The sequence below is a fragment of the Gopherus flavomarginatus genome, chromosome 8, assembly GCF_025201925.1.
Source record: "Gopherus flavomarginatus isolate rGopFla2 chromosome 8, rGopFla2.mat.asm, whole genome shotgun sequence".
NCBI classification, from domain to species: domain Eukaryota; kingdom Metazoa; phylum Chordata; order Testudines; family Testudinidae; genus Gopherus; species Gopherus flavomarginatus.
The window spans coordinates 29,766,253-29,792,878 of NC_066624.1; the positions used below are offsets into that span (position 1 = coordinate 29,766,253).

The following is a 26,626-nucleotide window of genomic DNA, read 5'->3' on the forward strand; positions in this document are numbered from 1 at the left end:
CAGCAGACTTTACCCATGGAAACTTAAGCACCTACAGGGATAGGTGGCAGCTGCATGGGAATTTTGAGAATCTGAATTTTGGACTTAGATGCCTAAGTCCCCTGGGGGAATCCCCCCTTCAGGACTCCACACACTATGCAGCCACAGACAATTCAAGTTAAACAGCCCAGTGGAAGTAGGGGAGAGAAAAAATATTGGAAAAAGTATTTTCAGCATTCATTTGGGGCAGGGGAAACCACACCAAAAAACCCTCACTGCATGAATTTAAAAAATGAAAACTGTTGATAACTTCCAGATTTTCTTAATGATTTTTGCTTCCACTGTACTGTGTATGGAAGTGTCTTTCAAGTATCCATAGCTACACTAATTCAAATCACGCAATTTAACACACACATGGACATTCTGGAATATATGCTTTAAGGATTATAGGCTTTGGACTCATCATCAAGCAAATTAAACTGCAATTTAGATGGAGAATGACAGAACCAGAATCTCAAATAAGATGTCTTATTCCATCACTGGTTTACAATACACTTCCAATCTGGAGAAAGAGGAAACCAGTGGTGCTGAAGTATTAAAGGAGTTGGAGAAGTAGAACAAAAGGAAGGATCCATCAAAGTAAGCTCTAAACAACAAACAAGTAAACAACAAAACACGAACAATATGCAATAGATTAGAACACTCTCTAAGAGCGCAAAGGAACAAGAGTTCTGACTCAGGCCATGCGACAGTAAGAAGGAACTGGAGAGGTTGACCCGCACGGCCTATTATAACCTCAGCTGGGAGTACAAAGGAGACACACATGCCGCGCAGTGGAAGCTGCTAAGAAAACATAGCGGGAATGCGCACCCATGATTGGAATACTTACAGGGACCCACCATTCAAGAACCACCTCCTTTTCTTCATTGCAGAATTTAGTACACATGACTACAGTCACTTAGACTGAGGCCGTTTTCCATAGACATCTTTCATTTATTCTGTGGAGCAATTAAATAGCCTTTTTGACTGCAGCAGCACTGCAAAAGTAGTCTTTATGGAATGCTGAGGTATCATTCAACTATGTCTTCCTAAGCACAAATGGAATGTGTCTCAACCTCAGAGATGCCGGTTTCTTTTTACATACACACAGACATTAACCTTAAGGTGCTATGGAAAAATTTCTTCTCTAACTTTTCCAAAATTCTCCATAGGTTCTGATTTCACTCATGACAATTGGCATGCTCCTATTTAACTCTATATATGAAAGCACAGCACATTGAAAGGGAAATGGGAGGATATGGAGGAGTAGGAGTGAAGGCACTAGTGGCTAGAGACAGGTAACTTCTCTCTAAAACTGTAGATAAACAAGCAAGGGTTAACTTTCATTACTGTCCTAAAGACCTGTGTTTCATTTCCTATATAATTCTACGGAACATATGAGTCACCAGTATAAACTTCTGCCTTTTAAGTTTGCCTCCGTCCCCTTGCTTTATCTGTTCCACACATCTTTATCATGTTCCCGGCTCTTACATAATTTGTACTCTTTTTTTCTACTCACCTTGAAGTTGCCTGAGCCACTTATCTGTTCCTGAAGTGCTAATGCTGACTATGCTCAAAGATTATCATCACATGATAAAACTATTATGTAATAGATCATTAAAACTAATTTTAATAAATATAAAAATATGTTAAAATCAGTTTAAACTGGACATTTAAAATGAAATCAGTGAAGGAGATTAAGAATGCAGGGAGTCACTCTGTCCTTACTTCCTTAAATTCAGCCTTGGAATTATAAGCATCTTAGAACAGAGAGCACTCTTACAACTCAGAAGGTAATAAAATGTCTTGCCACACATCAGGCGTCGGTCTACTTAAGAAGCCCTGGAGAACATTCAGACAAGAACTATTGCTCTTTTTTGTTTACAGTAAAATGAATTAGAATATACTGACCATGTGTGACTAAGACTATGGTACATTTTTAGGCTCTAAAAGTGACATTCGAATTAAAAATTGCTGAATGTTAGTTCTTCTTTCTTAAAACCAAGTAAGATCTCTATTGGATCACTACTAGAACTATCTTGCCTTTTCCTTTTGTGGCTAGTTCTCTCTTCTCATTTCAACTTTCTATTAACTACAGCTCAAAAATCACACAAAGAAAATCTGAGAATTTAACACCTATGCTGCATCAATGAATTATGTTGAATCAAGATGTAGAATATTGCATTAGAACTCCCTGAGCCCTGCCAGTGATGATACAGAAGCAGGAAGCCTGCCAAACGATCAGTAGGACCACTGGACGATTAAGGTGCTAAAGGAGCACTCAAGGAAGACAAGGCCATTGTGGAGAAGCTAAATTAATTCTTCGCATCTGTCTTCACTGCAAAGGATGCAAGGGAGATTCCCACACCATGTCATTCTTTTTGATAACAAATCTGAGGAACTGTCCCAGATGGGGATGTCAATGGAGGTGGTTTTGGAACAAATCGATAAATCAGTAATAAGTCACTAGGACGAGATGATATTCACCAAAGAGTTATGAAGGAACTCAAATATAAAATTACAGAACTACTAACTGTGGTTCAGCCCGTGTACCAGATGCCTGGAGAATAGCAAATGTAATGCTGATCTTTTAAAAAGGTTCCAGCAGTGATCCTGGCAAGTACAGATTGGTACGCCTAACTTCAATACCAGGCAAACTGGCTGAAACTATAGTAAAGAACAGAATTATCAGACACATAGATGAACATGATACGCTGGGGGAAGAGTCAACACAGCTTTTGTAAAGGGAAATCATACCTGGCCAAGCTATTAGATTCTTTGAGAGGGCCAACAAATGTGGACAAGGATGACATAATGGATATATATTGTATTTGGATTTTCAGAAAGCCTTTGACAAGGTCCCACCAAAGGCTCGTAAGCAAGGTAAGCTGTCATGGGATAAGAGGGAAGGTCCTTTCATGGATCAGTAACCGATTAAAAGATAGAAAACAAACGATAGGAATAAATGGTCAGTTTTCACAGTGGAGAGAGGTAAATAGTGGTGTTCCCCAACGATGAGTACTGGGACCCGTACTGTTCAACATACTCACAAATGATCTGGAAAAGAGGGTAAACAGTGAGGTGGCAAAGTTTGCAGATGATACAAAATTACTTGATATAGATAAATCCGAAGCTGACTGCAAGGAGTTACAAAGAGGTCTCACAAAATTTGGTGACTGGGCAACAAAATGGCATATGAAAGTCAGTGCTGATAAATGCAAAGTAATACACATTGGAAAATATAATCCCAGTTATACATACGAAATGAGAGGGTCTAACCACTCAAGAAAGATCTTGGAGTTTCTCTAGATAGTGCTCTGAAAATATCAGCTCAATATGCAACAGCAGTCTGAAAAAGGTGGAGTTTGGGTAAGACCGAGAGCCAGTATTTACACTGGTTTATACTAGTCTTTGGCCTTTACTGATTTTTCTCTGATTACTATTGTATGTTGCTATGTTTTCTTTGTAACCTTTGCTCAATTACAGTTCTTACGGTAGAACTCTGCAATGGCCAAATCCTGGTAATGTTAAAATCAGCTGGTGCTTTGCCACTAATTTTAGTGGGATAAGGGTTTAGGCATAAATGAATAAAATGTAATGTACTTTGCCTGTTGGATGTTTAAACTAGTTAATTGAGTTGCAGCTCAACGTTTTATTCTCGTTTAAGGATTATAGAGATGTTAAGCAAAGTATCTTGAAAGCACAGAGTCCAGTCCTGTAAGATGAATGGCAGTTCAGGGCCCAATCCTGTAGCTCTTACTGAACTGAGTACTGACAATATCCTCAGTGGAATTACTAATATGAATAAAGATTTCATAATCAAGTCCATAACTGTTCAGTGAGATTTTTTTTTTTTAAACATACACACACTATTATGTTGCGTACTTTTACAAGCCATGAGCCAAATCCTGCTGGTCTTAACTCATGCAAGTAGTTCCATTAACTTCAATGGAAGATAAAAGTGTAGAATTATACACGTTTCCTGTTGTATCAATGTATACCCAATATTCTTATTTAAAACAGAAACATGGAAATATATCCGAGGAGCTAACATCCAAGGCTAAACAACAGCTCAGTTTGTGATTTGATCCTGGTTTGTGTTAAAAATATAAGATAATGTTCTAAAATATAACAGAAAAAGAAATAATTTAGTCCTGAAACTTTAAGAAAAACTTAAGATTTAAATTTAAATAATGAAACTACTATTATCAGACCTAAATGCAACACTCTTATCTATAAATGGATGGTTCATCTCTTAAGAGCATTTTGTTTACATTATATTGGTATATCTTGGGGAAATAATTCCAAATATTTCTAGTATGAAACACGTCTCAAAAGTTGTTTAATTTCTTCTCTTTGCTCTGGGGTATTATAAAGTATATTATGCTAATTCAAGAGTAGACAGAATATGATCTCTATTAAAACCATTGGCATTTTAAAGAGGTATGAGATATTACATTTAAAAAAATTAATTACACCTCTACCTCGATATAACGCAACCCGATATAACACGAATTTGGATATAACACAGTAAAGCAGTGCTCTGGGGGGGGACAGGGCTGCGCACTCCAGTGGATCAAAGCAAGTTCGATATAACGCGTTTTCAGCTATAACGCGGTAAGATTTTTTGGCTCCCGAGGTCAGCGTTATATCGAGGTAGAGGTGTACTACACAAATATGCCAACTAAGTCATAGAATATAATAGTGTACACTCCTCCACACTGAATTTTAAATGATAGAAACTTCTTCAGTACTTTCTGGAAGGAAGCAAAACAAATACTCTCAAAATGAGTACTATACCTTCATTTTTAAAAAGAACATGAAAAGCAAGAAGTTTTCCAGCTACAGAGACCACTCGCACTTCTGTAACGTTCTATTATATTGTACTGTCAAATGTTTTTAGACGCTATATTTTTGGGGACAGGAACTGCTACGTATATCATCCAGTAGGATCTCGTAAGAGATTAAAATCTTGCAGGCAGCCCAAAATAACCTCTGTTATTTCTCAAAAAAAGGAAATGTGATACATAATGCTAAAATAATCATAGAGGAAGTCCTAGAATTTATGAACTCCTTATGTTGGAAGAGCCTGTTTAACACAGTAAGTTTATTATGTGGTAATTTTTGCTACTAAATAAACAATTCAGTATATTTCCACATTAATTTGACAATTTATTGGTAAGTGCAGACAGAAAGTAATTCTGACAGCGCCTATAAATATTGCTCCTTTGTGGAGGACTTCTGACTGTTTCAGAAGCTGAGGATGAATTAATGTCTTGTTTACTCCTTTAGGCAAAATATTGATTTTAAGAGTCTGACTGCATGACTGGTTAAAACCCCAAAAGAATAAACAGTGACTAAACCAACAAGTCAAACTTTGAGACACCTAAGTTGCAGTGGAAGAATGATCGATTAATAGATGAAAGATCTGATTTACAAACTACAAAGATAAGTGGTAGTACACAGTACTTAATAAAGACATTTGTTTGGGAGTAATGTGATTTAAGATGTGAAATATATATTATGAACAAAACAACTTTCTTAGAATCCATGTTCAAAAATTACATGGTTGAAAGTCTAGAAATTTAGAGTTAAGGTTCCACGGCTATTTACGTTTGCCCCTCCTCCGCTTCATGGAACAGATGTATATTGTAGAGTTTTGTGAAGGAGGAAAGGGAGGGCACCTGACATGTTGAGAGGCTTTTCCAAATGACATGGGAAAAGGTATGAAGTTGGCAGAGCAAGGGGACAAAGAACAGTCCTAAGGGAAGCCTGGTGAGGAAGCAGGAGGTGATGTAGGAGAAAATGAGGACAGAGAAATAGGATACATTTATGAAGGGTTTTGAAATGAAGCAGAAGAAAGGATACACTAGTGCAAAATTTCAAGAAGGGTAGAAAAAAAAAGATATGGTCAAAGACACAGGGAAGGGTAAGTAAGCAGAATAGAGGGTCTTCTTTTGTACTTTTACAGTCAGAATCACACTGGTAACAGTGGATAGAACTAATATAGAAATGTTGTTAATTTCAAGGAAAATATTGCCAGAGAAAACTGTGCTGAAATGATTAGCTTGACAATATACATTAACAATATATATTCATTTGGCACTACTCCAGTTAACAGTCAAAAACCCTTCATAGGTAAAACTGAGCACTGCTGAGACTAGCTACAGTTAAACAAATGAAGCATTTGGTTGGCTAAGATCAGTGTATGGCATACTAATGGTGAACATGGGTGTTAGTCAAAAAGCTAAGTGAATGTTAGGAACCACTAGGAAAGGGATAGATAATAAAACAGAAAATATCATAATACCAATTTATAAGCTGGTCATGCACACCTTGAATACTGCATGTATTTCTGGTCATCTCATCTCAAAAAAGATACATTAGAATTGGAAAAGTTAAAGTTACAGAGAAGGGCAACAAACATGATTGGGGAATGAAACAGCTTCCATATGAGGAGAGACTAAAAAAGACTGGGATCATTCAAGCTTAGAACAGAGACGACTAAGGGAGGATATGATAGAGGCCTATGAACTCATGCATGGTGTGGAGAAAGTGAATAGGGAAGTGTTATTTACCTCTTCACATAACACAAAAAATAAAAAAGTCACCCAATGAAATTAACAGGCAACCTGTTTAAAACAAACATAAGGAAGTTTTTCACACAATGCATAATTAACCTGCGGAATCGTTGCCAGGTGATGTTGACAAAGGCCAAACGTATTACTGGCTTCAAAAAAAAAAAAATTAGATAAGTTCATGGAGCATAGATCCATCAATAGCAATTAGCCAAGATGGTCAGGGACGCAATCTCATGCTCCAGGTTTCCCTAAACCTCCAACTGCTGGCAGCTGAGATTGGCCCTCTTCAGTTCATTCCTTCTGAAACATCTGGCACTGGCCACTGTCAGAGATAGATACTGGGGTAGATAGACCATTGGTCTGACACAGCATAGCTATTCTGAACAGCATGTAAAAGGTAATGTATATATTGAACATAGTTGTTAAAGAAAAATTAGTCTCTTTATTGGTTTCTCTGTAGGAGAGGATGAGCATAGATTCATAGATTGTAGGGCTGAAAGGGACCTTGAGAGGTCATCGAGTCCAATCCCCTGCCCTCATGGCAGGACCAAATATTGTCTATCCAGGATGGTCTAGGCATTTTTCTAACCTACTCTTAAATATCTCCAGAGATGGAGATTCCGCAACGTCCCTTGGCAGTTTATTCCAGTATTTAACCACCCTGACACTTAGGAACTTTTTCCTAATGTCCAACCTATCCCTCCCTTGCTGCAGTTTAAGCCCATTGCTTCTTGTTCTATCCTTAGAGGCTAAGATGAACAAGTCTTCTCCCTCCTCCTCATGACACCCTTTTAGATACCTGAAAACTGCTATCATGTCCCCTCTCAGTCTTCTCTTTTCCAAACTAAACAAACCCAATTCTTTCATAGGTCATGTTCTCTAGACCTTTAATCATTCTTGCTGCTCTTCTCTGGACTCTCTCCAATTTCTCCATATCTTTCTTGAAATGCGGTGCCCAGAACTGGACACAGTATTCCAGTTGAGGCCTAACCAGCACAGAGTAGAGTGGAAGAATGACTTCTTGTGTCTTGCTCACAACACACCTGCTAATGCATCCCAGAATCACGTTTGCTTTTTTTTGCAACAGCATCACACTGTTGACTCATATTTAGCTTGTGGTTCATTACAACCCCTAGATCCCTTTCTGCTGTACTCCTTCCTAGACAGTCTCTTCCCATTCTGTATGCGTGAAACTGATTGCTCCTTCCGAAACGGAGCAATTTGCATCTGTCTTTATTAAACTTCATCCTGTTTACCTCAAACCATTTCTCCAATTTGTCCAGATCATTTTGAATTATGACCCTATCCTCCAAAGTAGTTGCAATCCTTCCCAGTTTGGTATCATCTGCAAACTTAATAAGCGTACTTTCTATGCCAGCATCTAAGTCGTTGATGAAGATATTGAACAGAGCCGGTCCCAAAACAGATCCTTGCGGAACCCCACTTGTTATACCTTTTCAACAGGATTGGGAACCATAATAACTATTCTCTGAGTACAGTTATCCAGCCAGTTATGCACCCACCTTATAGTAGCCCCATCTTAAGTTGTATTTGCCTAGTTTATTGATAAGAATATCATGCAAGACCATATCAAATGCCTTACTAAAGTCTAGTACCATATCCACTGCTTCTCCTTATCCACAAGACTCATTATCCTATCGAAGAAAGCTATCAGATTGGTTTGACATGATTTGATCAAGTGCATACAATCTCACTGATGAGGAAAAACTATGATCAATTCCCACCAAAAGTTCAGAACCAAGTCAATCTACCTACCTTACTCCTGAATATAGAGAAGAATTCAGCTCCTGAGGTAGGATACATTTTCTAATCTTTTCCATTTTAGGCATAATACTATACTCAAGGGCAAAATTTTCAGCTGCTTCATAATGATTGTCTTCCTCATGTAACTATCTATTGGCATATGCCAACATGGGGTTTTGCAAGTGCACTGGGCACACACAATTTTTTGGAGACATTCACTCCACACACAATTCAAAAAATAGCCTCCAAATGCCATAATCTGTATATTGAGAGGAAAGTATTTAAAGTTCTCATCTCCATCTGCAGGCGACATGATTATAAAGCTGACAGACCTTGAAAACTCCTCTCCTGCTCAGATTCCAACAAAAATAACACCTCCCATTTGGGCCCCTAGAAATTACAAGGTACCTGAAACAACTTTACAGCAGGACCCTTTCTAGGTCAGAACAGTGCCAGTTCAAACACTCTTAACCAAATATTTCACATACTATGCTGACAATACAAGAAAATGGAAAAGTTGAAATTTGCAGCAGTAATAGCTATACATATCCATTTTGGTTCTTAATTTAACTTATTCTAAGCATTTTCAAAAAGAATGTATAGAACACAATCGCCACACTATACAATTTAAACTAAGCTCCCATGGACCTTTAGTTTAATTTCTTGGTACAATGCTGTGCTCTATCTACAATATTAATATGCTCTGAAAAGTAAACTATTAAACAGGAATTCTTCTTACTGGTTCGCAGCCTTGGATTGTTACTCTCTGCACGGTGTTTGTTCCTCTTCCACCATCACTCACAGAGATTGAGCTTATTTCGCAGGGACTGCAACTTTGTGTTTCTCGGCACTGGTGGATGATTTGGGGCTGTTCAGATTGCTGGCATACCTGGCTAACCTGGGATTGGTTGGACTGGTGGGAAAACTGGTATTGTTTCTCCTTCAAAAAAAAAAATACATAGGGAATTCAACATTATTGTAGAACCAGAGAACATTAGTCTCTCCCCAGTACAAAGTCTCAGTATAAATGAATAAAAAACAAACATTTTTGCATGGGAACACTCAAATGGTTGATCAGCTAGGCAAATATTTTAATTATATTATTGAAAATGCCACAAATAGATGCCTGACATTTAGCATATTACAACATTAACACAGTATTTGAACAGTGTTGTTGTAGCTGTGTTGGCCCCAGGATACTACAGAGACAAGGAGGCAGCGTTGCCAACTCTCATGATTTTCTCATGAGTCTCATGATGATTATTGCTTTCCTTTAAGACCCAGCTCCTAGAGTCAAGTGGATATGTAATTATTTCAGCCTCTAGCCCTTGTGGAGGTGGAGAAAGCTTCAAAATGTGACCCCATGCACCTTAAAGGTTCAAAAAGCAGGAGACAAATAAAAAGAACACATCTATTATTTTTACATATCCATGATTTTTGGTGAGCCTGAGTCATGATTTTTGAACATTTGGGGTTGGCAAATACTGCAAGATGAGTGAGGTAATATATTTTATTGGGCCAGCTTCTGTTGGTGAGAGAGACAAGCTTTACACAGAGCTCTTCTTCAGGTCTGGGAAATACACTCAGGGTATGGTTACACTTGCAGCTGTACAACGCTGGGAGTTAAACCTGTCTTCGTACAGCTGAGTAGGGAAAGCACTGCAGTCTGTCCACACTGACAGCTACCAGCGCACTGTTGTGGCCACATTTGCAGCATCTGCAGCGGCATTGGGAGCAGTGCATTATTGGCAGCTATCCCAGCGTTCAAGTGGCTGCAACGTGCTTTTCAAAAGAGGGGGGGTGGGGTGGAGTGTGACAGGGAGTGTGGGGGAGAGAGAGTGGATTTTTGGAGCCAACACTCTGTCAGCAGCTGCCTTGCAAGTTCTGACCCCTCCTCCATCCCTCTCTCTCACTCACTGAAAGCAAACAACAGTTGTTTGATTTTTTCCCTCACAGACTAGATAAGCAGCCGCTTGCCAAACTGGACCCTTCCCCTCCCACTATGCTCGCTGTGCTGCTTCTCTCCTCAAGCTCCCTCTCTTCCAGCAAACACTAGCTGTGGGAGTTCCAAAGGGAGCCCCCCTGCCTGCCTCTGCTCATTCACAGCAAACTCTCGCTGTGTTTGTTTTTTTGATAAGCAGCTTCGGGAGCCCGGAGTTCACAACAAAACAAAGAGAGTTATCTTTACTTAAAAGGATTATGGGAAGCTTCCAGAGGTCAGTTACAGTGTACTAAGATTATTCCCTGTTTACACTGGCACCCCAGTGCTGCAGCAGCAGCGCTATACTCTTTATTCCTCTCATGGAGGTGGAGTACAAGCATTGCTGTAGCCAGGGAGATACAGCGCTGTATGTGCCTTGCCAGTGTGGACAGGGAGTGAGTTACAGTGCTATAAAGCCACTAACTGCACTATAACTCTCAAGTGTAGCCAAGGCCTCAGAATATCACTGCTAAATACAAGGTGGAACAGATTGTTTAGCATAAGTAGTTAACACATTTTTCAAGGGACCATTCAAGATTAATAGGCCACTTTACCTTGAATGGTTCCTTGAAATGTGTATTAACTACTTATATTAAAATGATCTGTTCTACCTTGTATTAAGCAATGACACTCTGAAGTCTGGTCTACACTACAGAGTTAAGTTGACAGAGCAGCTTACGTCAACCTAACTATGGAAGTGTCTACACTTGGGCTATATCTACATTAGCAATTGAACGACAAAACTTTTGTCTTTCGGAAGTGTTTAAAAAAAAAAAAAAAAAAACCTGGAAGACAAAAGTTTTGCCGTGACAAGTACCAGTGTGAACAGCGTGCTGTCGGCAGGAGAGCTCTCCTGCTGACAATGCAAACGCTGCTCGTTGGGGGTGAACGTTTTTTGTCGGCAGTAGAGCAGACAAACAGCAGCCACACTGCATGACTTTTAGCAGCACAGCTGTAGTGACACAGCTATGTCACTAAAACCTGTGTAGTGTAGACATAGCCTTAAATTTTGCTCCTGCCACCGTAACTGCCCTGCTACGCCGACTTAATAATTCCACCTCCACGAGCAGCATAGAGTCAAGGTTGATGCAATTAGGTCAATGGAGTGTCAATGTAGACACTGTGTTGCTCACACTGACTGTTATTGGTTTTCAGGAGCTGTCCCACAATGCCCCACACTGACAGCATAATCGATAAAAGCGTTCCTGTTTAGGACGCGGACCACCAACACAAGGAGCCAAGTGCAGATATGCACAAGCAATGTAATTACTGCAGCGACTGTATGCCTACGTAAGTTAGGTTGATTTAATTTTGTAGTATACCCTTGGCCTCAGTTAGTTTCCCAGACCTGAAAAAGAGCTCTGTGTAAGCTTGAAAGCTTCTCTCTCACACCAGCAGAAGTTGGTCCAATAAAAGATATTACCTCACCTACCTTGTCTCTAATGTTTGAACACTCAAACACAACTCTTCAGAATCTTAAGAGTTGAAAATCAAGAGGCTGTGTGATTTGTAATAATTGTTATATTTTACATATGAGATAAATATTTCAATAAAGTTAGCATTCTTAGCATATCCATTCATGAAATGGTACTTCACTTGTTTTTTATATTTAGATTCTATTACTATTCTAACATATGTTCCTTTGACATATCCTGCTATAGTAAGAAACACAGCAGTTAGGAAAAGAGATCAAGTTTGAAAGACTTCTATTTCTTGGCTTTTTCACTGCAGCACAGTTTAGTAAGGAAAGTATTTGGAACTGAACTTCATCTGGAGATGGGTCAGTAAATTTGCTTCATGAATTTTCAAGTTTTTGATTATCACAGTGAACAATGTATAGTGACAGCTGCAACATTTTTCACATATTATGCAGACTACATGATGCCACATCATTTATGTTTTTATAATGCAGGAAAAATGCAACTTTTTTAATTTATCAAGCATATCAGAGTGACAAGGAAATTGTAAGTAATCTAGAAGCTAGTTTAGGGCACAACTCAACAAAGCACTGCAGCATACACTTAAGTCCCATTGAAGTCAATATACTTCAGCGCTTGCTGATTTGGGGTCTTAATCCTGCAAGTCTAATTTAAATAAATAAATAATTAAATATTTCCACATATAATGCATTTTAAAAATCAGCAGCCCTAGATTTGTTTGTTGTTGTTTCTTAGAACTTTAAAACAGAACATCTGAGTTTGTGAAGTTTTTTTTTGTAAAATATACAAGCATTCCCTCACTCTTTTCCACTCAAAACTTCTCCAACTTTGGAAAAGTTATGCAGGGAGATGAGACCCTTTACACATACCTACCACATTCAGTGGCAAAAAAAGGAAGAAGAAAACAAAAATCCAAAATTTCACAATTTTTTTCCACTTTTTGAACAAGACAAACATTTCATGTTTAAACTGTCACCTTGTTTCAAAGTCTTCTGAGGAAAAATTAAATTAAATCTAATGAAAATTTCAGTTGAAAATTTTCAACCAGCTCCATCACAATGTAATTAGCCAGAAACAGAGTAAGATTCCAAACAATACCTTTCCTTATAGTCTTGTTTTTCTAAAATTCATGCTATTTGGAATTATTTCTAGAAATCAGTGGGACTATCCCCATGCGAATGTAGTTACCAATAAGAGTAAAGGTTCCACAGTTGGGCTCAAAATTATAGTACACCTCTACCTCGATATAATGCAACCCGATATAACATAAATTCAGATATAACACAGTAAATCAGTGCTCCGAGGGGCGGGGCTGACCGGTGGATCAAAGCAAGTTCAATATAACACGGTTTCACCTATAACGTGGTAAAAATTTTTGGCTCCCGAAGACAGTGTTACATCGAGGTAAAGGTGTACTAGCAAATAAAGAAACACAGCAACTTCAGCTTCAATTTAAAAGGAAGTTTGAGGGGAAAGTTTAACTAACAGGCTGCACACTTTGTAGTTTCTGGAAGGCCAAGCTCACTGCAGATCCCAGGGGCTCCTTGCATTTTCTCTCCCCTCCATAAGCTCCTCATGTGCTACCCCATTATCTCCCTCTATTTCATGGACTCCCTGCAATTCCCCTCAATGTCCTTCCTGCCATGGGTTCTGTGTGCTCATTCTATTCTTTCCTCCTCCAATAACAGGGACCCCATTCTCTCCACCATGTCAGTTGCTGTGTGCCTCTTCTCCCCACCCCCCATTCACCCCTTGGCAGGGGCTCCGTTTACCCTCATTCCCATTTCCTTCCCCTATGCCAGGAGTTTTGTGTGCCTCCCACTCCTTCCATTCCATGGTCCCTCATTCTCCCCTCCCCATGACAAGAGCTCCCTGTGGGCACCCATTCCCCTGACCATCTGGGAGATACGTCATTCACTGGGTCAACATCTTAACTTTACTGGGGTATTGTTATGATGGAAGGCATTAATGGGTGCCATCAACCAGTTGTTTGATCTACAGACAACTGCGGAGGTGCTTAAAACCGTTGATCTGTTAAACAGAAGATAGGGGTTCCACATGTACCCCATTTCTCCCCTTTTGATTTCCCTTCAAAATAACAGGGCTCTGGCCACAACATTCCCTGAAATTTTGGAACTGATCAGATGTGACATTCAGAAAAGTTATTGTGTTAGGGTACGTCTAGACTACCCACCGTAACGGTGGGTAGCAATCGATTTCTCGAGGATCGATATATCGCGTCTCATCTAGACGCGATATATCAATCCCCGAAAGTGCTCCCTTTGACTCCGGAACTCCACCAGCGCGAACAGTGGTAGCAGAGTCGACGGGGAGCCGCGGACGTGGATCTCGCGCCATGAGGACAAGAGGTAAATTGATCTAAGATACTTCAACTTCAGCTACGCTAGTCACGTTGCTGAAGTTGCGTATCTTAGATCGACCCCCCCACCACCACCAGTATAGACCAGTCCTTATATACAGACAGACATAGAAATGCCATCAAGTTGAGTGTAGGCCATTGTGAGCCTGGCCAATAGATGTTCCAAATCCTGCTCACCATACTCATAAAACAAATTCCATTGATTTTAAGTAAGGATTTGGCCCTTACATGAACTAAAACAATTCTATCAGATTTGCTTTAATTTCCAAGAGAAGTAAAAACTTGAGACAGTAGTAGAAAAGTGTTTGTTTTCTTGCACAACAGATTTTAATAGAAATGATACAAGAAATCATTCACCTGTTCAGGATTTAGCAACTCATATTTTCTTATTGTCTTTTCATAGATAACATTGTTCCCCGGGCAGTAACTTCCTCCTCTCAGAAATGGAGACAACGGCTCCTGTAACTGTAAAACATTAAAAAAAAGTGTTAATATACAATCTTGTGGATATACCACTCCTATTTAGAATTAGCACTATTTTGAATAAAAAGTGTTGAAGTTGTTGTTTGTTTACAAATGAAAGGACAAGAGCAACATATTTAGGCATGATACAGTACTGTGTACATTGAAGTAGTAGCTGAGGGTACGTCTACACTACAGGATTATACTGATTTTACAGAAACTGGTTTTTTAAAATCGATTGTATAAAGTCGAGTGCACGCGGCCACACTAAGCACATTAATTCGGCGGTGTGCGTCCATGTACCGAGGCTGGTGTTGATTTCCAGAGCGTTGCACTGTGGGTAGCTATCCTGTAGCTATCCCATAGTTCCCACAGTCTCCCCCGCCCCTTGGAATTCTGGGTTGAGATCTCAGTGCCTGATGGGGCAAAATACATTGCCACGGGTGGTTCTGGACAGCCTCACCCCTCCCTCCGTGAAAGCAGCAGACAACCGTTTTGCGCCGTTTTGGGTGAACTGTGCAAATGCCATAGCACAGCAAGCATGGACCCTGCTGAGCTCAAGATAGCAGTCATGGATGTTGTAAACACCTTGCGCATTATCGTGCAGTCTATGCTGAACCAGGACCTGCAAAACCAGGCAAGGAGGAGACGGCTATGGCAGCGCGGCGACGAGAGTGATGAGGACATGGACATAGAATTCTCTCAAAATGCGGGCCCCTGCGCGTTGGAGATCCTGATGGTAATGGGGCAGGTTCTAGCCACTGAACACTGATTTTGGGCCCGGGAAACAAGCATAGACTGGTGGGACCGCATAGTTTTGCAGGTTTGGGACGACTCCCAGTGGCTGCAAAACTTTCGCATGCGTAAGGGCACTTTCATGGAACTTTGTGACTTGCTTTCCCCTGCCCTGAAATGCCATAATACCAAGATGAGAGCAGCCCTCACAGTTGAGAAGCGAGTGGCAATAGCCCTCTGGAAGCTTGCAATGCCAGACAGCTACCGGTCAGTCGGGAATCAAATTGGAGTGGGAAAATCTACTGTGGTGGCCGCTGTGATGCAAGTAGCCAAAGCAATCATTAAGCTGCTCCTTCGAAAGGTTGTGACTCTGGGAACTGTGCAGGTCATAGTGGATGGCTTTGCTGCAATGGGATTCCCTAACTGTGGTGGGGCGACAGATGGAACCCATATCCATATCCCTATCTTGGCACCGGAGCACCAGGGCACCCAGTACGTAAACCGCAAGGGGTACTTTTCAATGGTGCTGCAAGCACTGGTGGATCACAAGGGACGTTTCACCAACATCCACGTGGGATGGCCGGGAAGGGTTTATGACGCTCGCGTCTTCAAGAACACTACTCTGTTTAAATGGCTGCAGCAAGGGAATTACTTCCCAGACCAGAAAATAACAGTTAGGGATGTTGAAATGCCTGTAGTTATCCTGGGGGACCCAGCCTACCCCTTGATGCCATGGCTCATGAAGCCATACACAGGCAGCCTGGACAGTAGTCAGGAGTTGTTCAACTAAAGGCTGAGCAAGTGCAGAATGGTGGTAGAATGTGCATTTGGCCATTTTAAGGTGCACTGGCGCACATTACGGACTCGCTCAGACCTCAGCCAAACCAATGTCCCCTTTGTTATTGCTGCTTGCTGTATGCTCCACAATCTCTGTTAGAGTAAGGGGGAGACCTTTATGGCAGGATGGGAGGCTGAGGCAAATCACCTGGCCGCTGATTACACGCAGCCAGATATCAGGGCGATTAGAAGAGCACACCAGGAAGCGGTGCGCATCAGAGAAGCTTTGAAAATGAGTTTCATCACAGGCCAGAGTACAGCATGACTGCTGTGTTTGTTTCCTCTTGATTAACCGCCCCCCCTTGATTGACTCATTCCCTGTAAACAACCCACCCTCCCCCTTCGATTACAGCTTGCTTAAGGAAATAAAGTCACTATCGTTTAAAAATCATGTATTCTTTATTAATTGTTTATAAAAAGAGGGAGAGAACTGACAAGGTAGCCCGGGTGTGGTTTGGGAGGAGGATAGGAGGGAAGGAAAAGGCCACTAAAAAAATTTCAAAGTAATGACAGCCTTTTGGTTGGGCTGTCCACGGGGGTGGAGTGGGCGGGTGCACAAAGCCTTCCCCCACGCGTTCTTACACGTCTGGGTGAGGAGGATGTGGAACATGGTGAGGGGGAGGGTGGTTACACAGGGTCTGCAGTGGCACTCTGTGATCCTGCTGCTGTTCCTGAAGCTCCACCAGATGCCGGAGCATGTCAGTTTGATCATGCAGCAGCCCCAGCGTTGCATCCCGCCACCGCTGACCTTCCTGCCTGCACCTCTGATCTTCCTGTCGCTACCTCTCATCTCGAACGTCCCTCCTCTCCTCACGTTCACTGGCATCTTTCCTGTATTTGCTACCACGTCTTTCCATTCATTCAGATGAGCTCTTTCATTGCGGGTCACTTCCATGATTTCCGAGAACATTTCGTCACGTCTTTTTTTTCCCGCCGCCTTATCTGAGATAGCCTTCGGGATGCAGTAGAGAGGCTTGAAAAATTTGCAGCTGCATGAGGGAGGGAAAAAAGGGAGAGAAGTATTTAAAAAGATACATTTTACAGAACAATGTTTATACTTTTTCACGGTGAACAACACTATTCACCTTACATAGCACATATGATTTCACTACAAGGTCGCATTTTGCATCTTAATATTGAGTGCCTGCGGCTCTGGTGTTAGAGATCTCACAGACGCAGGTCTGGGCAGCAGAATTCAGCTTGCATGTGGCCATGGTAAGCCATTGTCTTTCAGCTTCTGCAGCCTTCATATATCCAGCACCCTCCTTTACCAAATAGCAAGCAAAGCCCGTTCAGTGCTGCTTCTTTCCTATTAACATGCAGCAGCAGAAACCACCCCCCCCGCCACACATCCAATTCTCTGGGATGATCACTTTACCCCTCCTCCCACCGCGTGGCTGGTATCATGGAAGATCACTGCTAGCCAAATGCAAAAAAGCTCAGCGCCAATCACCCGCCCCCCTTCCCCCTGCTTGGCTACCTGCAAGGAAGGATTTCTTTTAAGCAACAGGCAAATAGCCCAGTAGGAATGGCCATCTCTGTCCTGAATTAATACAATTCCTGAATTAATTAAATTCCTGAATTTCAACCAGGTTACCATGAATGATATCACTCTCCTGAGGATAACACAGCAAGATAAAGAACAGATGTAGTTTGAATGCCAGCAAACACCGGGACCATACGCAGCTAGGCTTTGTCATGTTGTGATACCAGATTACTTGCTACATGCATGGCGTGGTCAAGTGTCCTACCATGGAGGACGGAATAAGGCTGCCCTGCCCAGAAACCTTCTGCAAAGGCTTTTGGAGTACCTCCAGGAGAGTTTCATGGAGATGTCTCTGGAAGATTTCCGCTCCATCCCCAGACATGTTAACAGACTTTTCCAGTAACTGTACCGGCTGCGAATGCATCCCAAGCCCTCAGGGCAAATTAATCATTAAAAAATGCTTGCTTTTAAACAATGTTTTATATTTACAAAAGGTACACTCACCAGAGGTCCCTTCCATGGCTTCATTGTGTGAGACAGTGGCTTGGGAGTGCTGGGAGGGTAATTCTGTCAGTCTGAGAAAAAGCTCCTGGCTGTTGGGGAGAACGGAGTGCTGTGTGCTCTCTGCAAGCTCGTCCTCCTCTTCTTCCTCCTCCTCCTCATCTTCCCCGTCCACAGAATCCTCAGCTATGGCTGAGATTACCACCCCCACCTCCAAATCCACAGACTGAGATGGGGTAGTGGTGGCGGACCCCCCGAGAACTGCATGCAGCTCAGCATAGAAGCAGCATGTTTTTGGCCCTGCCCCGGACCTTCCGTTTGCTTCTTCGGTTTTCTGGTAGGCTTGTCTGAGCTCCTTAACTTTCACACGGCACCGTACTGAGTCCCTGGTGTGGCCTCTCTGCATCATGGCCTTGGAAATTTTTTCAAATGTTTTTTCATTTCGTCTTTTGGAACGGAGTTCTGTTAGCACGAAATCCTCTCCCCATACAGCGATCAAATCCAGTACCTCCCATGCGGTCCATGCTGGAGCTCTTTTTCAATTCTCAGGAGACTGCATTGTTATCTGCGCTGATGAGCTCTGCGTGGTCACCTGTGCTGGTGAGCTCCACGCTGGCCAAACAGGAAATGAAATTCAAAAGTTTGCGGAGCTTTTTCTGTCTACCTGGCCAGTGCATCTGAGGTCAGATGGCTTTCCAGAGTGGTCACAATGGTGCACTGTGGGATACTGCCCAGAGGCCAATACCATCGAATTGCGGCCACACTAACCCTAATCCGACATGGCAATACCGATTTCAGTGCTACTCCCCTCGTCGGGGAGGAGTATAGAAATCGGTATTAAGAGCCCTTTATATTGATATAAAGGGCTTTGTTGTGTGGACGGGTGCAGAGTTAAATTGCTTTAACTCTGCTAAATTCGATATAAACGCGTAGTGTAGACCAGGCTCGAGACACTAAAAGGTCATATTAATTTTACATGGGGAACAAATATTTAATAGTGAGCTCTGCAATATAACAGAGAAAGGCATAACACAATCAAATGGCTAGAAGCTGAAGCTAAGAAAATTTATACTGGAGGAAATAAGGCATACATTTTTAACAGTGAGAGTAATTAACTATTAGAACAATTTACCAAGGGTCTTGGTGGATCCTTCAGCACTGACAATTTTTAAATCTAGATTGAATATTTTCCTAAAAGATCTGCTCTAAGAATTATCTGAGGCAAGTTCTCTGGCTTGTGTTATACAGGAGGTCTGACTAGATGATCACAATGGTCTCTCCTGGCCTTGGAATCTATAATTTGAGCTCCATAAGGAAGTGAGTTGAATCAATGGGGCTCAGCTTGTTTCCACTGAAGTCAACAAAAAACTCCCACTGACTTCTGTGAGCCTTGGATCAAGCCCTTAGAGAGTATACAAGATTGAGCTCATAATTATTATCATTGATATAATCTGCCTGTCCTTGCACAATTTAAAGTGCTAAATCAATTCTGCAGGAGAGAAACTGACCTAAAACACATGTGTTAAGAAGATGACAACTGTTCAGAGTAGACCAGAGCAGAGCACAGATATATAAGTAAGAGGAAGGAAACGAAATACTGCATGGAGACGTATTGCCTCAGCAGAAGGAAGTCTGATTTTGGTTCCTCAGAGCAGCTTGGAGCAGGAGAGCAAGGCAGAAACAAAAAGCATAACTCAGATGGATCCAAGTATTGACTGGTCACTGGGTTTATCTATATAAACACCCACTTCATGGGAAGCCATGCTGTAAATCTACCACACACTAGCCTGGTGCACACTAGCTCCACAGCGTGCTTTGATCTACCCCTCTACAAGTAGATCAGCATGCCCTTTGGAACTTTTAGTGCATGATGGCACGGTCCACATGGACAGCTAGTGTGTGGCAGGCTAACGCAAGATAGATTTACCCCCCAGCATACCGTTTGTATAGGATATGTCTACAATGCAATGTAAACCCAGGGTTAGCAGTCTCTGGGTTTGTTAATCTACTCCAGGTTAGGAATTGTTGAACATGTGGCCCCAAATCGGGGCTCCAACATCTACATTGCATTATGCAGGCCTGAGTTCAACCACCCATATCCCAGACTTCCTAGCACCCTCCCAAAATGACCACTCTAACCCTTTGTGGTGCAGAGTGGGAAAATTTGGCTATCCACAAAACCTGACTATCCAGAGAACAAAGGAAGTTTGCTTGTGGGATTGTGGGATACTTTTGGTGCCTTCCCAGAGCACTAGTCCAAAAGGGCTTGAACCCTGCATCCAAATTTGACTCAGGCTCAGACTCTTCATCCCTGTGATGGGATCCTGGGAGCCTGGGTTAGTGCAATGCATGTGTAGGTGAAAGGGGGATTAGGTTTAAGCCTGAGTTCAAACCCTGGGCTTACATTGCAGTGACTAAACTTGGGCACCCAACAAAACGGCACTTTTGAAAATCTGGACCTATGCAACTTGCCCGAAGTCGTAACAAAATTCTGTGCCAACGCCACTAATAGCAACAAGATCTTCCTTCCTTTTCTGAGCTAATAAAAAAATATGTTGAGGGTTCCCAGGCTCCTGAGCTAGCAACAATACTGCGTCCAGCATATTTTAAAGAACTGGTTGCGGGAGAGACCGTTTAATGTAAAGAAGTAGCATTTCTATGTCTGCGGCAGCCACTCATGAGAATCAGTCACAGACATTCTTTATCCTAAACACAACTCTTCCACATATTTGGGTTAAGCAGTACTTTAGGGTCGTCTTTAAATAATGAAAATGGCTATACACATTGTGCTCATGCCAAAACATCTAGGTCCTATTGCCACACTAGTGCACATCTGCTTTCACCCCCAATCACCAGTGCTCAATTTCATGCAAGTAATTAGGTTTTTTAGCATTATTGAGCATTGTGCACATTTCCCCACATTATACAGAAGACTTGGGGACAGGGGAAATCATCTGTTGGGCAAAATTAGAATGCTCAGTGCTAACATTTTCTTTTTTTCAGTTCTTTCATTTGCACGTAACACCAATGGAGTTAGCCTCTGTGCCTTGTCTGCAAAATGTGGGTAAGAATCAAAGCTTATGCAGACTTAATGGGACAAAGCTTCAGCTAGTGTAAATCAGTATAACTCCAATGAACTCAACAGAGCTACACCAATTTATACTAGCTGAAGATATGACCCATAAAGTACTCATCTCTAAAATGAAAAGCACTGTAAATACATTATTTATTATTTTCTCAGTGCCTCCCTTCTGAGATGAGAAGCAAAGAAAATCTGTATTTTATTTAAATAGTGAAATGACTGGAACATAAGAATTGCCAGATCAGACCACTAGACCACCTACCCCAGTATCCCATACCTGACAGCCCCAAGTGCTTCAGAGAATAGTGCAATGACAGCTGTGAAATAAGATGTTCCCAGGAGAAGTGTCTCTTTTTAATTCGATCATTTTCATTCTCTAAATTCTATAATTAAAAAAAAAAATTCCTACCAATTGTGTTTGCTTTCATCTGGCAAGTATTTGTTTCCACTTCTTCTTCTAGTGTAGCATCCACATCAAGTTGTCAATTTAATTCCATGTGTGCACCAGCAACATTAACATCATCAAGGACAGAGCTACAGCCCAAATCTACATTCCTCAAGAAGAGAGACAAGTTGGGTGAGGTAATATATTTTATTGGACCAATTTCCGTTGTTGAGAGAGAAAGAAGCTTTCGAGCTACACAGAGTTCCAAACCGGAAGAAGAACTCTGTGTAAGCTCAAAAGCTTGTCTCTCTCACCAACAGAAGCTGATCCAATAAAAGATATTACTTCATGCATCTTGTGTCTCTAATATCATGATACAAACATGGCTATACCACCATATTCCTCAAGTAAGCAGAATTCCCACTGAGGTCAGTTTGAGGATTGGGTCTTTTGTTAGTTAACTGTTATAGACCAGCAGGAATAACTCACAGGTCATGGTCACTTCCTCCCCTAACAACTCAGCAATGCCAGGAAGATCTTTGTTGCGGTTATCAAAATTTTAAATCAAGGAGGCATTCATCACTGGATAAGAGCAATTCCAAAGTAGGTCAGATATCCAGTTTGGAAATCCCACATCTGTGTTGTACTGTAATACACAGCCTGCACTAGTTTTTCAATCCTCCTCCTAAAGCATGAATCATAACACCAGGAAAAAAGAAATCGAAGTAGAAAAGACTCTACCCTAGCTAAGCATCAATTATAGTAATTAGAGAATGTCAAAGTTATGAGTACTGTTGAAGACTTGTCATAGTCTTGATCACATTTTCTCCCCTTTGCATAATTAGGGCCTGATCCTGCAAACTTTCATCATGCAAGTAATCCTACTGAAGTCAAAAGGACTCCTTATATGAGTATACAACATTCAAAAGAAAAGATGATATATAGCTTATAAAGTATAACCATGTTTCCAAATGATCCTAATTTTTAAAAGGATCTGGACTATAAATTGAAATACCTACAAATTAACATGTGATTGATTTCTTCACACAAATTTCACTTCCCGAAGACTGCACGCTTTATAGATATGTAGTTCTGTTTCTCAGTCTTTGGTTCAAGATAATTACTTAGGTTGAGATTGCCTCTCTGAGGCAGGGAGCTTCTTTTTTGTTGTGTGTTTGCACAGAGCCCTGGGCAAGATGTTCTGGGCCACTCCTATGAACTGTGGTAATACAAACAAACAATCCGGAAAAGTCTGTTTTTTTTTTTTATTCTGAGGTACATACTGTAGTGTGGTGCATTGAAAAAATGTATCCTTTTAAGAAACTGGATTATATATAAAGTAAATAATCTGTTAAAGAGCCTTCAAACCTGCCTAAACTAAATCCACTGCCTCAGGGCTTTGGAATACATAACTCATGCTATTAAGCTCTCTCGCTTGTAACCAGACATGCCAAACATGCAAAAAAAAATAAATGCAGAAATTGGGCTTGTTTTGGCTTAACTGGCTTGTAGAGTTGCTTATTGGCTAGTTTTTGGCTTGTAGCTTGTTGCCTATTTTTTTTTTCCAATCAGCTCCCAGCAAGCAGGAGCAAAGAGGGGGAGAGAGTCAGGGGTGCACAGCAGGCCCACTACAGTCCCAGACTGCACGCCCGGGCGATCTAGTCACAAAGTGTTGGGGTTCTTAGGGATTGTCTTGTTTTGGCCTTGTTTTGAAATGAAATTAGCTTGATTTTTTACTTATTGTGAAAGTCGGGGTGCTTATTTACCACGTGAAAATTGACAACTGTGCTTCTAACATGTAAAACTATTTTATGCTAGTAAAAGTACTGAAGCATTCTCAGAGGTATAAAGACCAGGAGACTATTAAGGTAGAATACATCTCTCATCTTCTAAGATTTAAGGAAAGATTCTAAACTCTACGTATAATAATCCATTTAGAGCTCAGGGAGATATTTTACTTTCACAAATCCATGTTCACTTTCAAGATACGTACACTCTGTTTTTTACCTCAAAAGCATGTACCCAGTTACACCCATTTAAATTCATAGCAATGCCTCTGACTTAAACATGTGACCCGATCACATCCTTTGCCCTGGTCTACATTGTGCGGGGGAAGGGGCGGAGAGTGAGAATCTATCTAAGTTATGCAACTTCAGCTACGTGAATAATGTGTAATGACACCAGACCACCGCTGGTTCAGATAAAAATCAAAAACTATAAAGAATATATACAAGGCAAGCAAAATGTATCTGAAGGGTCTCTTAAAATATGAATGTTGCCATTTCAAAAAAATATTTAAAAAAATCAGAAATAAGAATTCCAGCAACAGATTTATAAATTCTGCTAACCAATGACCTAACAGTTTGCAAATACAATAGTTAATCTATCACTATACAATATAATCAAAGAAATAAAATCATGACAGATAAGAACTCTACCTCTGAACAGAGATAATGAACTAGATTCTCTCATCAAGTAAATTGGGGTAAATTGTAACTCTGTAGCCTTCAGTAGAGTTACTCCTATTTACACCAATGTAAACTGAGAACAGAATCCATCCCGCTATCCAGAGAAACAAAAACACTCAGAAGAGATCATGAAAAGTAAAAGAAAAATCTGTTATAAGCATCAGGCTGTGAGATTGCCTATAAATGAACAAGACTTACAATTTATTATTATTTTTTAATAATCAGGTTCTCTAATTGTCACTCCTCTTCCTCCATGTTAATCTACTAAACTTGGGAACTGGGAGGAGGGGGTGTAATTCTTTGGCTCTTGGTCCCAAACAAAACAGACAGATCATAGCATTGGCTAATATTCCACTGGCATCAATGGGAGTTGAGGATGCTCTGCACCTCAGAGGATCTTGACCCTGCAAACCTTCACTCACTCAAGTACGAACTCTTCACATGACGGTTTGCAGGACTGAGCCCTGAGCCTTTTTCGCATTAAAGCAAAACATTTTTCTTGTTATTTCATGTTCTATTCACTCTTCAGAAATCATTACTGAGATTTTAATACTTACAAACTGTACTCCAAGCAGGGTTCATTCAAACCAAATAGCAAAATGAGATCTACAGTAAATACAGTAAACAACTTCAAATATTTATCAACTCCTTCACGTAATCCAGGTGCAATTTGCCTTGAAAGACTCCTCAGACAACCTCATTAAAATCATTAGAATTATTCCAAATATACCCTGATCTGACACAGAGCAGCATTTGGCCCACACTCTCAAACAGGAAAGAGTAAATTAAAGGATGGATACAACAAATACTAAGAACAACATATTAATAAAGCAGCTGCTTTCATCTGTGACAAGGCAATACAGTCAAATATATCATAAAAGACATCATCCATTTCCAAATTTTCTTACTCTATAATGTAATCAAAGTATACATAAAAATAATCATTATGGAAAACCCTGATTCACTGACAGAGTAAATGCAATAGTAGAAATGTTTGATTTATACGCCCACACACGCCCACACACCCATTCATTATCTTTTATGTCCTTAATGAATGTACAGAATCTATCCAGAAGTATTTTTTTGAAGTATCACACAAGAGAATCCTCTTGGCCAATCAGCAGTAGCAACAATATAATATTTCTATATCACTTTTTATCTGAGAACTCAATTAAGGTTCAGAACATCAGTGTGAAGTAGGTATACCTATGTGATAACTGGATAAACTGAGATGTGCAGAAATTAAGCAATCTGCACAAAGTCAATAGGAGAGAGACCTATTCTTTATAAGAGTTCTTACTTCTAGTCCCCAGCATTTCCAATTGGACAACTCAGCCTCCAAAAGAATTATACACTTCCCCATGTAGGGAAGTAAACAAACATTAAATTCCACCTACTCTCCCTGTCACTCTTTATACTCCTTCCAAAATTCTTGCCAACTTCTTTTGTTTCTTTCATCCACTTCCAACTACACGCCTTCTCACTTGCTGACACTTCAGCTTGAGAAACCTCCGAAATTAATGTTTATTAAACATCCTTCCCCTACACCTTCCAAAAGTTTATGACCAGTATTCCAGCTGTAGAAACCACAACTCACTCTGTGTCTGACCTTTTTGTGCCTTTAGAGCCTGATTCAGCAAACACTTAAGCACATACTTAACTTTAGGCACAGAAATAGTCCCATTGACTTCAATATGACTATGGTACATGCTTAAAGTTAAGCAATCTACTGGATCAGCAATTTAGAACTTCAATTGTTTCAGGGTAGGAGCTTCTTGTTTGTTTGACATACTTAATGTTTTCTAATATGTCAACAATACTACATGGAGAGACAAGGTGGGTGAGGTAATATCTTTTATTGGACCAACTTCTAAAAAATACTACCTTACCTCTCTAATATCCCGGGACTGACACACCTACAACTACACTGTGTAGTAAAGAACTACATATTAATTAATACTTAACATTTTCCTCTCTAGATTTCAATGCACATTACAGGTTTGGGCATATATCTCTATTTTACAGACAGGGTCACTGAAGCACAGAGAATTTAGCTGACTTGCCTATGATCACAAAGCACAGTCAGAGGCAGAAGGGCAACTCTTGCCAGCACAGAATTCTGTCTAAATGCCACTTGTTAAGATTGACAAACAGCGTTAATATTTGCTTGTCAAAGTCTTCCTTAAATTTGTTCAGGATTAAAATTCTTCATTTCATAAACTGGAGCTAAAGACACAAAAAGGAATTTTCTTTGCTCGATAGTCTTTTTTTATTATTAATTATTATTATTATAACAACCCTCACAGGCCTGATTTTGAAAAAAGTTAGCTTAAACAATAATATATTTAATATGCTCACGCACTTATCACCACTAGTAATGAAAACTAGATAATTGTGCAAAAAATTATAATAATTTGTACTGGCAATAACCCAATTTGAATGCATAATCAAAGTAAGTGCATGCACAAATGAGGCATATAGCTGTGAGCACATTGTGTGTGAAAATC

The 26,626-nt window shown here is 40.6% G+C and overlaps 1 protein-coding gene across 3 annotated transcripts in view; it reads right to left on the reverse strand.

Annotated features, from left to right (window-relative positions):
• POF1B (POF1B actin binding protein) overlaps positions 1-26,626 on the reverse strand; it is a 72,018-nt gene that overhangs the window by 28,563 nt on the left and 16,829 nt on the right. For all 3 annotated transcript variants that reach the window (XM_050965057.1, XM_050965056.1, XM_050965058.1), the window contains exons 2-3: positions 14,521-14,628; positions 9,103-9,303 (exon numbers count right to left, since the gene is read on the reverse strand). In XM_050965057.1, coding sequence (XP_050821014.1) covers positions 9,103-9,303; positions 14,521-14,628 — 309 coding nt within the window. The remainder of the gene's footprint in view (positions 1-9,102; positions 9,304-14,520; positions 14,629-26,626) is intronic.